We start from the raw sequence: 13,348 nt of genomic DNA, 5'->3' as shown, positions 1-13,348 counted from the left end.
TACAAACTTGGATAATTGTAAAACTAACAAATTATACTCTTTCAGAGTAGCTTTTTACACGTCTACATGAATTTTATTAATTCTGTTTTGGATATCTTGAATGTGCATTAATTATGGTATTGTATCTGGCAAATCTTAAGAGGGGTGCCTAGATGGGAATCCCGTACCATCGAGCTAATCCAAATAGCCCCTGGGTTGGGATGTTACATAACCCACCTCCAAAACGGACTCATACGTGCTTAGATTGAGATAACACATGGAAGATCGGACTTCAAGATTGAGTAAGACTAATCTATGTTACTACCAACCAACGCCGAATAAGGTAGTTGATTCTCACTCCAATACTATTGAATTCAACTTCTTCACTTTGTAACTTCTTAGTTTAGGACCTATAATCCTCACTAGTGAGGAAAAATGTTACTTTTATATTGACTTGATCATCACAAATGATTTCTTAGTCTCTAAGGCTGGCTCGCACTCACTTTCTTGTTTTGTGGACAAGTCTAAGCTAGGTTTTCAGAGTGCCCACGGTTCACCCGGAGTGTCAAATTTAGATGCAACATGAACATAACCTAATGCAATTTAGTGCCTCTATTTTCACCAAAAAAGAAAAGAAAAACTTTTTGGTGCTTCTACACCTCCATTTCTATTTAATTGACGCTTGAAGATGGTAGGAGATGTTTTTTTTGGTAAACGGTAGGAGATGTTGCATTTTGGTAATGAGTTACATCAGATGGTTAACTTTGAATGCGGACTTCTAAAAATTAGAATTTTAGAAAAAAAAAAAAAAGGAAGATGACAACAAAAAGGTAAGGATCATGATTATACATCAATCGTAATGTAATCCTAAGCCATCATATCATTACTAATACATCAAATTCATCATGCAATTCGTCACTGTTTTTAACAAAAATACTTAGAAATTAAGAAAAGAAAATATCATAAAGAACTACAGAAGTGGAAAGGAAGCAACCTATAATGGAGTTTAGATCCTTACAACAATGCGATGCATGCAGCTTTGAATTGAGCACCTTTGAATTGAGCACGCACCAAATGTGTGGATTTTCTTGGCGACAAAGAAAACATTTAGGATGCTTTGAAAGAAAAAACGTTTATTTGGCTTATATTATTCCACGCCATCCCCAGTCAGGAAAAAGAATCCGTTGACTTTTGTTCCCAGGCTTTATTTCTTGAATAAAATGCTGTATTCTGGTCATAATGAATAATGAAAATTGGTACGTATGGGATCTCTTATCCTCACAATCAGTATGTAGCTCATGTAGCGTCTTTCAGGGTACAACGTCTTTGTATATCAAGGACTTCCATGTACTGTCGAAGTTTATTAATATTATTTCACTTCGTGGAAAGTAAAATAAAATTGATCCCCCATCCCTTCCAACAATATGTCTAGAGGATAAAAGTGCAAAAATCATCTTCCACTTAGTCTAACCTAATGCTTATTGCATCAAATACGTGTTCATTGCATAAGTTCTCAATGTCAAAGGTGATAGACAGTAAAAGGGATAAACATAAACCTATTCGTAAAATATGCTATGAGATCTTACATAGTACATCATGGTGTACCATAAATTTCAAACCTTGCTTAAAAGTGTGGAATCCTAATTTTGTGGGACCCAATAACAATCCTTCGCTTTATTTCTGAATTGCATACATATACAATTGGCTATATCTTGGAAATAAAGAAAGAAAAGAAGAATGAATTTCAAAAGAGTGTGAAGTAAATAAATCAATACTTATGTTATGATCATGTCTTACAGTAAGAAGACATGTATACTAGCACACCTTTTTTCTTTTGTCATCAACCAAGTCACAAAGACTAAAAGGGTCTATAGGCTTAGTGGAATGTCTATCCATTGTAATAGAGGATTGTGCTCCCCACACACTCTATGACATATTTAGAGAATCTACATCAGATCATCGTTTGGGGAGAACAATCTGTTTTCTTGACAATTTTGAACCACACAGTAGTGGGGCGCTACAAATGATTAACTGAGATTTTTATTTTTCTAATATTTACAAGTGAGACTAATATTTTTCTATATTAATTGAGATTTTTCTCACATTTACTATGTTGTCCAAAACGGTCAAGAGAGCACATTAATTTCCCCTAAAGGAGATTTCATCCAGACTCATGTATAGGAAGGGCCACTTCTCTACACCGATGGTGGTAGAGGATCTGACTAGAATTTTATTGATGTCTTTATTTACTTTGGTGAGATGGGATTTTAATTGTCAGCAACACTAACCGAACAGGTAAGTAGTTGACTTTGTGGTGTTAAGCTCCCTAGTCCCTACGTTGCTTCTTGAGCTTTGCTCATTAAGGGAAGATTCGGATCAAACGTAAAGCGTGAATGGGGACGGTGTGCTAGTATACATGTCTTCTTACTGTAAGACATGATCACGACCCATGCAATTTAGATTTCTAGAATCCATGTCGTTTTTCAAATTAAATTGAAATCATCTACCAAGGGATTCAAATTGGACAGCTAGCTATATCATACGCCGAATGGTATAAATGTCCTCGTCGCGTTGTGTTGTTATTGAACTACCTGCGAAATAGCAGAAGAAAAAGGAAAGAAAATCGGAGCGAGAAGCGAATAACCAGAAAAGGGAAGGTTGGTGATCGATCGTCTCTTCTACTTGATTCTTCCCTTTCGTAATTCCAAATGATGTCAGTTTTATTCTGCTTAGTGCTTTAGGTTTTTAGTAAAAGAATGTAAAGATCAAAAGATTAAAGCGTAGCAATTTTTCTCGTCTCAGGTGAAAAAAATGCCGGAAGAAGCAGAGGCAGCAGGTGTAGTCGGTGATAATGGAGGACGAAAAGATAAATCGAAAAAGGAAGACGATCAGAGAGTGCCTTTTTACAAGCTTTTCTCTTTTGCCGATGGTGTCGACATCTTTCTGATGACCGTCGGCACGATTTGCTCCATCGCAAGTGGTCTTGCAATGCCATTCATGACTCTCATATTTGGTCAGCTCATCAACGCCTTTGGTTCCACCACCGATAATTCTCAGATTGTTCATACGGTTTCACAGGTATGTCTCATATGCTTACGAGTTCATTCCCGAATCAAATTCATATATTCTTGATGCAAGTTGCAACCAATCCATCACTGAGAACAAACGAAGAATTCCATAAAGTAAGTTCAGAAATCTAATCCTTTTAGAATGTCGAATGATGCTAGCTAGCTTGCTTGGTACGATTGTCATTTTTAATTAGAAAGCTCTGGTTTTCCCTTCTCTAGACCAATTTGATCCATGTTGTTTAGGTTAAGAAAAACTACGGCTTTCTTGAATTCGAAACGGGTATGCTTGGGAAAGAAGGTAGTTTTCCTTTTTTTTGACTTTATTATTTACAGTTGGTGACTTGGTGGGAGTCCGGCACAAAGATTGGAAGTGATTATGGTGCCATAGTCTGATACATGGTCTTTGGGGCGAAGGAAAAGACAACTCTGGCCAATCATTTTCTGTTTTGGTAAATGGCCAACACCTAGAGGCGTGTCAAAAATAAGAGCTACAAGAGAGAGTTAGACACGTGCGAAGAAGAAAGAAGTTAACGATTATCACGGATTTTAATAAAGAAATATATTTTTTTAAAATTTTAGGAAGGTAGAGAAACCATGGTTAGCACGTGTCTGATATATTTTATTAGATGTAGAGACGTGTTGTCTAAGTATTCTGATCAATGCAGTACCGCATCCTCATATTACCAGGCCTTTTTGACTTTTTCTGTGGGTTTCTTTTTTCTTGTTTTCCTCCCTTTATGTTCTTGGTCTTTGAGCTCAGTTTCATGGCGAACTCCCACTCTTCCTCTGCAACTGCTTCGATCCTTTCTGTTCGCTATTTCTGTTATATATATATATATATATTCATCTAGGAGTACAGTTGGAATTCTCTATTTCTAACGGGTAGAATATTGTGCATCTTTTCTATTTCTATATAAAATAGTTAGGGGTCTTCAGTAGTAGTAAACTGGACAAAAATATTCAAAGGAGACCCTTCTTAAATATGTAATGAAAGGTATAAAAACAAGTATTATTAAATAAAAAATCTGGACTCATTAGAATATGAGACTAATCCATATTTATCTATTTTGAAAAGAATGGATGAAGATCAATTGAAATCATCTTCGAATCACTAAGAACCCCTTAAAATGAATTTTTTTTTGAAATTCTAGGCAATGAATCAAATATTTCCCACTTTTCAATGTATTCACTTTTTTTTTTTTCTAGTTTCTAAATTTTGTTTTCAACTGATTTTTTTAAGAAAATAAATATTGTAAGATAGTAATTAGCTTAACAAGAATAGAAGTGACTTAGAAATCATATATGAGAAGGATTTAGGGTTTGCTAATGACAAATTCTAATTTTTTGAATTATATTAGTAACAATAACAAATCTTTGTCCTCATTAAATGGGGTTAGCTATATGGATTGTTACCTTCCAATTAACTTTATTTGAGGTCATACTAAATAAAAAGCCTAAGTATCCATATCATTTCTCACCACTTATCTTAAGCTGTGTTTGTTTGCTGGAATAAAGGTGGGGTGGGAAAATTCTTGAAAAAAGTGTAGATTTCTTACTTTTCTCTTAAATTTTAAAATGGTAGATTGTTTGGTTGCTTGTGGTGGGAAAGTGGGAGACAAGTTTCCTTGATTCAAGAAAACTTATCTGGTGATGTAGCAACTCAACTTTCCCATCTCAAGCCATTTTAAAACCCCACATATTTGGTGGGACTTTGTGAGAAAGTTGAGAAAAGTAAAAAGTGGGACCCACCACTCTCACTTTTCCACAAACCCTTTCTTTTCATTTCCTTCTTCATCACCCCAGTACACATGGGATCCACATGTTTTTTTTTCCCACCCCACCTTTGCAAACAAACGCAGCCTTAAGGTTACTTAGGTCTGCTCATAGTTTTCTACTTCCTTCATGCAGGGGCATTTGAAAGCCTCCAATGAACATGGCTGTGCGCCACCTCAATTGACTATCTTGAAATTTATCATTTTTCGGAGCTACTCCAAGATCAGCTCTGATATGATCATTCATTATCTTGTTCTTCTTTATTTTTCTACTTATCCATCTCATTGTTCTTATTTTTACTACAATGAGTTTTGAACTATATCAATGACACAATATTAATAACCAATAAACTGACAATGTAATCTTGTTCTAACTCATAGCAACCATTTAGATTATGTCTACCAAAAAAAAACCATTTAAAATATTGTTAAAATATCATGATGGTGTCCAAGATATTTTACTCTTTAGGTGCCAAGTGAGAAGATATTTGGAAAGCGAGCCAAGTGAGAAGATATTTGAAAAGCTTATCCTATTTTTGTCTTCTTCTTTTTTAGATGAATGCTTTCTTGAATATTAAATACGAATAGTTTGTTGTTTTACTATCGAAGGATTGCTCAGTTAGTAATGACCAGCATCTCTTAGTAAAGAGGTCATAGATTTGACTCTCCCAGTAATACATATCTGTAGTAGTCCTCAACCCCTAATATAAAGTTTTCAGTTCCCAAATTTATTTATTTTGAAATTTGTCTGGAAAGATAATGGCACTTATCCAAGCACTTTTGCAACCTCATTGGCTGATGTAATGATTTAAATTCTTGAATAAAAAGTGTAACTTTTAGGTTCATTTGTTGACTTGTAATTCAGATTAAATCAAATGCTCTATCACTTATGCTCATCTACCTATATACTTCCATCCATTCATGAATCACCAGCTTATATACTTCCACGGATTCATGAACTATATTATATACATTTCCATGGTGTACCATAAATCTTAATTTTCAAAAAAGTTATTGACAATTGGCGAGCTCCAAATGTGCTGAAACTCAACAGGTACATCTGATGTGTTATACATAAATTAATCAGGTTCAGCAAACATGTCATATTTTGATTACTAGATATTCTAATATTTACGCAATTACAACAATTGAAGTAGCTTTATAGTTTATTTTGACATAGATTATTTTGGCATAGAAACCTTGTAGATTAAATGGACGGAAAATATATTTGATGTTCCAAATTTGAAATTGGGCTACACCGACATTTCCATGAGTCTTTCTCCTCTCCATATTCAATGATACCTCTATCCTTGTCCTTTGAGGAGGAGAGAAAGAGAAATCACATACTTTGCATATCTATTTTTTCTTTCTTAGCAAATATTGTGAAAAAAGGTGGAATTTATCAACCCACAAACAACATAAAGAAAATTGTGTGAAGAATCTCAATGTTCTCAACTACTGTGGATATCTCTAAAGCAGTCAGAGTAACAACATCATGAAAACCAGAAATAGTGCTATCTACTGGCTTTTATGTTAGTTGTTTTTTCCTTTCAATGGAAATGTTATATTGCTTCAACTTATGTTCAGTTTTGTTTTCCAGGTAGCTCTGAATTTCGTATACTTGGCCGTTGGTACAGGTGTTGCTGCATTTTTCCGTGAGTGCCAGTGACCATTTCCTTAATAGTAGCTAAGCAATGAACTGAACTTAATTTAAAGAATCCAGTGAATCCCTATTTGAAATCACAGCCACATTGGAGTCAAAACTGGCAGGTCCAGCTTAAAGCTGTTTAAAGCTGCTGATGCTGCTGGTGAAAGAAAGTTCTTTTCCAAAATTCATTTTTATATTAAGGAGTCGATCATGATAGGAGTTTCTCAATTGAGAGCTCTTTGCAAAGGCCCTTGTATGATTTTCCTACCCAAGAAAATTATGGATAAAATTTTGCTGCTACTTATAAACTGATAAAATTCTAATCAACTTTCATTTGCTATTGTCACAGAGGTGTCCTGTTGGATGGTTACTGGCGAGAGACAAGCTGCTCGAATTCGAGCTCTATACCTGAAAACCATTCTAAGACAAGACATTTCATTCTTCGACACAGAAACAACAACCGGAGAAGTCATTGGGAGAATGTCTGGGGATACCATTCTAATCCAAGATGCAATGGGTGAAAAGGTGAATATGATACCAGTCTTTAAATTCTGTATAGCTTGGACAAGTGATGCACTCCTCTTTTGGCACAGAAATTTCAATTGCTTAAAAGAATACATAACATAGGGTTGAAATATTTTCTCAGGTTGGGAAGTTCATACAACTCATGTCTACTTTTCTTGGTGGATTTGCAATGGCTTTTGCAAGAGGGTGGCGTCTTGCTTTGGTAATGCTGTCGTGCATTCCTCCTCTGGTGGTTGCTGGTAGTACCATGGCAATATTCATGTCAAAAATGGCAAGTCGAGGACAAATTGCATATGTTGATGCAGGAAACACTTTAGAGCAAACAGTTGGAGCTATTAGAACAGTAAGTCTCAAGTGAAAGATCTAGAATCTGTGACTTCATTCACATTATTTCTGATGTTATTTCACTAACTGTGTTTTCTTTTTCAAATGAATTTTCCAGGTCACGTCCTTCACTGGAGAGAAGCAAGCTATAAACAAATATAATGTAGCAATACAACGTGCATATGCATTTGTAGTTCAGCAGGGTCTCATATCCGGCTTAGGAATTGGTTGTGTTCTTGTTATCGTATTCAGCAGCTATGGTTTAGCCATATACTATGGTGCAATATTGATCATTAATGATGGCTACAATGGTGGACAAGTCATCAATGTCATGATGGCGATCATGACTGGAGGAATGTAAGTGTAGAATTCCTTAATAAGTAGATCAAGGATCCAAATGTATAGCAATGATATCTTTGCCAATCTACCTTTATAATAGCCACATTAAGCTGTTAGATATCAGGTTATGTCTTTATACCTTTGCCTTGGTTTCTTGTATAAGGTCATTGGGACAGGCATCTCCAAGCTTAGACGCCTTTGCAGCAGGCGGAGCTGCAGCATATAAGATGTTTGAGACCATTAAACGGAAGCCACTTATTGACATCAATGACCCAAGTGGCCTAATACTGGAAGATATGAAGGGGGATGTGGAACTAAAAAACGTTTCCTTCAGATACCCAGCAAGGCCTGAGGTGCAAATATTCTCTGATTTCTCATTGCGTGTTGCAAGTGGAACCACTGCAGCTCTAGTTGGGCAAAGTGGAAGTGGGAAGTCAACGGTAATCAGCTTGGTGGAGAGATTCTACGATCCAGAAGCTGGTGAAGTTCTTATAGATAATGTCAACATGAAGAAACTGCAGCTTAAATGGATAAGGGAGAAGATCGGACTTGTTGGCCAGGAACCAGTCTTGTTTACAACAACTATAAAAGGGAACATAGCTTATGGGAAGGAAAATGCAACAGATGAGGAAATCAGGACAGCAATTGAGCTTGCTAATGCAGCCAAGTTCATTGATAAGCTGCCCATGGTAATATACTCTCCTCTTTATATAAGTGTTTCTAATCTAGTACTTAATGATTTCCATGAGGGGAAAAAACAACCATTACAAATTCCCTGTCCCCACCCCCGATCCCCAGCTACAGGGAAAAAAAAGAAAAGACCACAGAGAGAGAGAGAGAGAGAGAGAGAGAGAGAGAGAGAGAGAGAGAGAGAGAGCATGGTCGAATGCTAATATAGTTAATTACAGGGGGCTGACACCATGGTGGGTGAGCATGGAACACAACTCTCTGGTGGACAGAAACAAAGAATTGCTATTGCAAGGGCCATCTTGAAGAACCCAAAGATCCTACTTCTCGATGAGGCAACTAGCGCATTGGATGCTGAATCAGAACGAATAGTTCAGGAGGCATTAGTTAGAGTCATGGAAAATCGAACAACTATTGTTGTTGCCCATCGTCTAACAACAATAAGGAATGCAGATGTCATAGCAGTGGTTCAGCAAGGAAAAATTGTGGAGAAAGGTAATCTAAACATTTCTGTTCAATCTTTTTTCTATTTTCTTCAACATCTCCTTTTAAATTTCTACCTCATCACTTGGTGCATTCGTCAATTACTCACTTGTTGAATGCATTGTCATGGATTCAAGTCTTTGAAATATGCTCTATGGAAACAAGGCTAAGGCCTGCATATGGTTAACTCTCCGTAGACCCTTCTAAATGCGAGACCTTGTGCAGGGTTTGGATTAATTAAATGTGTTGAGTTTGACATATTTTTGTCTCTTCTCCACATTGCACTTTCTAACACTCCGACATGTTAATTAGGCACCCATGCTGAGTTGACTGAGGATCCTGAAGGCGCCTATTCTCAGCTCATTCGTTTGCAAGAAGGTGCTCATCAAGATGAAGTGCCTATTGGAGATCCAGATGAGTTAGAGATCATTGATGATGATTGGACAGTGAACAAATCTAGTAGCCACAAGGGATCCTTCAGCAGAGGTTCTTCAAGTGGCAGGCGTTTTTCACACACATTCGGTATCTCTGGTGGTGCCGTAGGCCCTTATGAAACTGAAGTAGATGTGGAAGCGAATAAGAAGACAGCTGAGGGAGAAATAAAACACCAAGACGTATCAATCAAAAGGCTTGCTTACCTTAACAAACCAGAGGTTCCGGTTATGCTTCTAGGAGCTATTGCAGCAACTATACATGGCGTGATCTTCCCTATCTTTGGGCTGTTGCTATCAAGTGCCATCAAAACTCTCTACGAGCCCATAAATCAACTCCAAAAAGATGCTAGCTTTTGGGCAATCATGTTTGTGGTGCTGGGTTGTGTTGCATTCTTTGCTGTACCTATGCAACAATACTTATTTGGAGTTGCTGGTGGCAAACTGATACAACGAATTCGATCCATGTCATTTGAAAAAGTGGTGCACCAAGAAATTAGTTGGTTTGATGAGCCTTCACATTCAAGGTCAGTTATATAAACTCCCTCTTCTTCTTAATCCCGTGTCATGGCTTTCTTAATTGTTGACATTTTCTGTTCTGTTTTGTTTCAGTGGTGCTATTGGTGCAAGGCTATCTGCAGATGCTGCCAATGTGCGTGGTCTTGTGGGTGATAGCTTGGCACTAATGGCTCAGAACATTGCAGCTATAATAGCAGGACTTACAATAGCATTCTCAGCTAATTGGATATTGTCATTCATTATTCTAATCTTGTTACCTTTGGTAGGATTGCAAGGGTATGTCCAGATGAGATTTCTACAGGGGTTCAGTGCAGATGCCAAGGTTAGTTGCCCCCATTATACCTTGCAAAGTGGAAGTTTATAATAGCTATTGCCTTTTTCTGAGATGAAGGGAGGGATTGGAAGATTTTTTTTCGTTTTAGGGGGGAAGGGGCGGAGGTGTGCAAATAGATAGATGGCACTAGCTTACAGTACGATTGTGATGTACATGTGCTGCCTTTTACTTGCAAAATATTTCTTTCTCTTAGCTGTTGAATATTGCCAATCTAGCATCATCTATATGATTTGTTTTCCTCCTTTCAAACCATATATATTATGCTAAATAATTTGCAATCCAAAATATAATGTAGCATTTCAATGGAATTTATAGGCTATTTGATGATCAGATGTAGTGTTTTCTTGGCAAAGCTGTTGCATATTGTGCATCGTAGCGACATGTATACATTTCGTCCTTTTACTTTCAAGGATATGTGTTGTAAACTAAATACTATCCAATCAGGGATTGATGGTCTGTCTAATGGAGTTTATAGGCAGGTAATTGATGGCCTAATTTAGTGTTTAACTTGGCAAATTCCAACCCTCCCCAACGGCCATCAGTTCCCCTTCATCCACAGTGAATCAGCATCAGTCTTCTGAGTTTTGCGATAAACACCTATACAAAAGGGGGAGGCATAGTTACGATTATTTCATGTAGGAAGACAATAATTATGTCTCTGGATGGGTGGTGGAACAGCCAATTAAGGACACTGATGTTATCCCAATTAAAACAATGAAGCAATTAAGCATGTTAATGTTAGTTATGTTAACTCCTCTTCTTTTGTTGAAAAACATTTTACATTTCCGTGGCAGGTCATGTATGAGGAAGCAAGCCAAGTTGCAAATGATGCCGTGGGTGGCATCCGAACTGTTGCATCTTTTTGTGCAGAAGAAAAGGTAATGGACCTCTACAAGCAGAAATGCGAGGCCCCAATGAAGCAAGGAGTCCGGCTAGGGGTTGTAAGTGGTACAGGCTTTGGTTTCTCCTTCTTTGCACTTTATTGCACCAATGCACTCTGTTTCTATGTTGGATCTATTCTAGTGCAAAACGGAAAAGCAACATTTGCCGAAGTTTTCAGGGTAAGTTAACAGTCACTTCTTCAAATCCCGAAAAATATTTTGGGCTCTAATCATCTAAAGAATAATGCAGGTTTTCTTTGCTTTGACAATTACGGCAATGGGAATTTCCCAAAGTAGTGCAATGGGTCCAGATACCACAAAAGCTAAGGATTCTGCTGCTTCAATTTTTGACATACTTGACAGTAAGCCCAAGATTGACTCAAGTAGTGATGAAGGAACCACCTTAACTACTGTCAGAGGAGATATCGAGTTGAAACATGTTAGTTTCAAATACTCCACACGCCCCGATGTGCAAATCTTCAGAGACTTGTGTTTGAGCATCCCCTCTGGAATGGTATCTTACCTTACACCTAACCTTAACTGTTCACTCTTAACATAACTTCTTACAATTACAGTACTTTGCAAAGATTTAACTCTATCAAATGTAGTTTCTTCTCTACCAATAAAATTAATCTATCTATGTTGCTTGCAGACTGTTGCTCTAGTTGGAGAAAGTGGTAGTGGGAAATCAACTGTAATAAGCCTACTGGAAAGGTTTTACAATCCAGAGTCTGGCCATATAACCCTGGACGGGGTGGAACTTCACAAGTTTAAGCTAAGTTGGCTAAGGCAACAGATGGGGTTGGTAAGCCAAGAGCCCATCCTATTCAATGAGACAATCCGCGAAAACATTGCATATGGAAAACAAGGAGGTGCATCTGAAGATGAGATCATTGAAGCTGCAAAAGCTGCTAATGCACACAACTTCATATCAGGCTTGCCACAAGGCTATGATACACATGTGGGAGAAAGGGGAGTGCAAATGTCAGGTGGGCAGAAACAACGGATAGCCATTGCAAGAGCAATGCTAAAGGACCCAAAAATCCTTCTCCTTGATGAGGCAACTAGTGCACTAGATGCAGAATCAGAGCGTATAGTTCAAGATGCATTGGACAGGGTGATGGTAAACCGCACAACTGTGGTAGTTGCTCATCGCCTCTCAACAATCAAAGGGGCTGATATCATTGCTGTGGTAAAGAATGGTGTCATCGCTGAGAAGGGCCGCCATGATGTGTTAATGAAGATACATGATGGAGCCTATGCTTCTCTAGTAGCACTGCACATGAGTGCTACTTAAGAAAACCATATATAGAGGGATGAGGGAGATAAAGGTTCAGCATGGAACTAAAAAAAGGGATGAGCGGGGGAAAAAAGCTCCAGCATATAGCTGTGATTTTCTTTTGTAAATTTTTTTGGGTGAATTTTTTCTTTTATAAATCTGTATTTGCTTTGTGACCTATTTAAAGCAAAGCATTTTGTGAGAATAATTTTTTGGCTGTAAATAATAATTGTTAGAATGACAAATAAGCTTACCAATCCTTATGTGCAAAATGAGTTTTGTTACCTTGGAACTTCAATTAAAGTGGTTATTCTAATATGCCCGTGGAGCCTTCACGATGTTGATACTCCATTTACAGGTAACCAAGGTTCTATATCTCATCTCGTTTGGTATCTTGGTAGGGTTGAGATGATCGAGATACCAAAATTTTGGTTGACTGGTGAAGCTTGTTACAAACTCCATCAAATTTTGAAGATATGTTCCGATAGGGGCTTTTTTATTTAGTTTTCAAGTTTGATTCTTTGAGATAACATACTCTAAGGCATATTGATGCAGGGGAACCCTAGAAACTAGTGGACCTACAAAGGCTTGGTTAGGAAATTACTAATGGAAAATAACAGATAAAGAGGGAAACTGCAACAACTATTAATTTGAAACATAGGAATAAGATAGAGGAGCAAGATGGTTAAAGAGGATAGAGGAATTAGTGACAATAGAATCTTATGGAAATATAAACTAATTAAAATTAGAAACTACTAGACTTTATATTTCAACCAGATAAATATGTTAATATAGAAACTACTGAAATATAAATTAAACTAAGGTCCTAAATATCCAAAGAATAAAATATTCATGCAATCTGATTTTGGGCTATTGTATGAAGCATTCCCAATATACCAAATAAAGGGATGTGACATTGTTCACATGAAGAACATTTTGGCCTCCCTTTTTCATGTTTTGAAGTGGCTTCCAATGCTGGTTCGAGTTGGTTCTTGGTTGTAAGTTCTGCATCACATGCAAATTAGACAAAGTAACAAAAGTAAATAGCAATATCAACCCTAAACTATCAAGCAAGACTA

At 37.2% G+C, this 13,348-nt stretch overlaps 1 protein-coding gene across 1 annotated transcript; it reads left to right on the top strand.

The window, feature by feature from the left end:
- Positions 1–2,382: 2,382 nt before the first annotated feature.
- Positions 2,383–12,513, top strand: LOC149005114 (ABC transporter B family member 9-like). The gene is made up of 13 exons (XM_089168252.1): positions 2,383–2,636; positions 2,782–3,057; positions 6,420–6,474; positions 6,817–6,992; positions 7,114–7,335; positions 7,435–7,673; positions 7,819–8,344; positions 8,564–8,837; positions 9,138–9,783; positions 9,869–10,097; positions 10,904–11,170; positions 11,241–11,504; positions 11,643–12,513. Exons 2-13 carry the CDS (start codon positions 2,791–2,793, stop codon positions 12,285–12,287), a joined length of 3,810 nt encoding a protein of 1,269 aa, XP_089024378.1. The 5' UTR covers positions 2,383–2,636; positions 2,782–2,790; the 3' UTR covers positions 12,288–12,513.
- The last annotated feature ends 835 nt before the right edge of the window (positions 12,514–13,348 follow it).

Source organism: Hakea prostrata, chromosome 9, assembly GCF_041222555.1.
Source record: "Hakea prostrata isolate BN-2017 chromosome 9, UWA_Hpros_2, whole genome shotgun sequence".
Taxonomy (NCBI): Eukaryota; Viridiplantae; Streptophyta; class Magnoliopsida; order Proteales; family Proteaceae; genus Hakea; species Hakea prostrata.
Note: the sequence above shows the minus strand (reverse complement) of the source record. Positions and strands in the feature narration are given on the sequence as shown.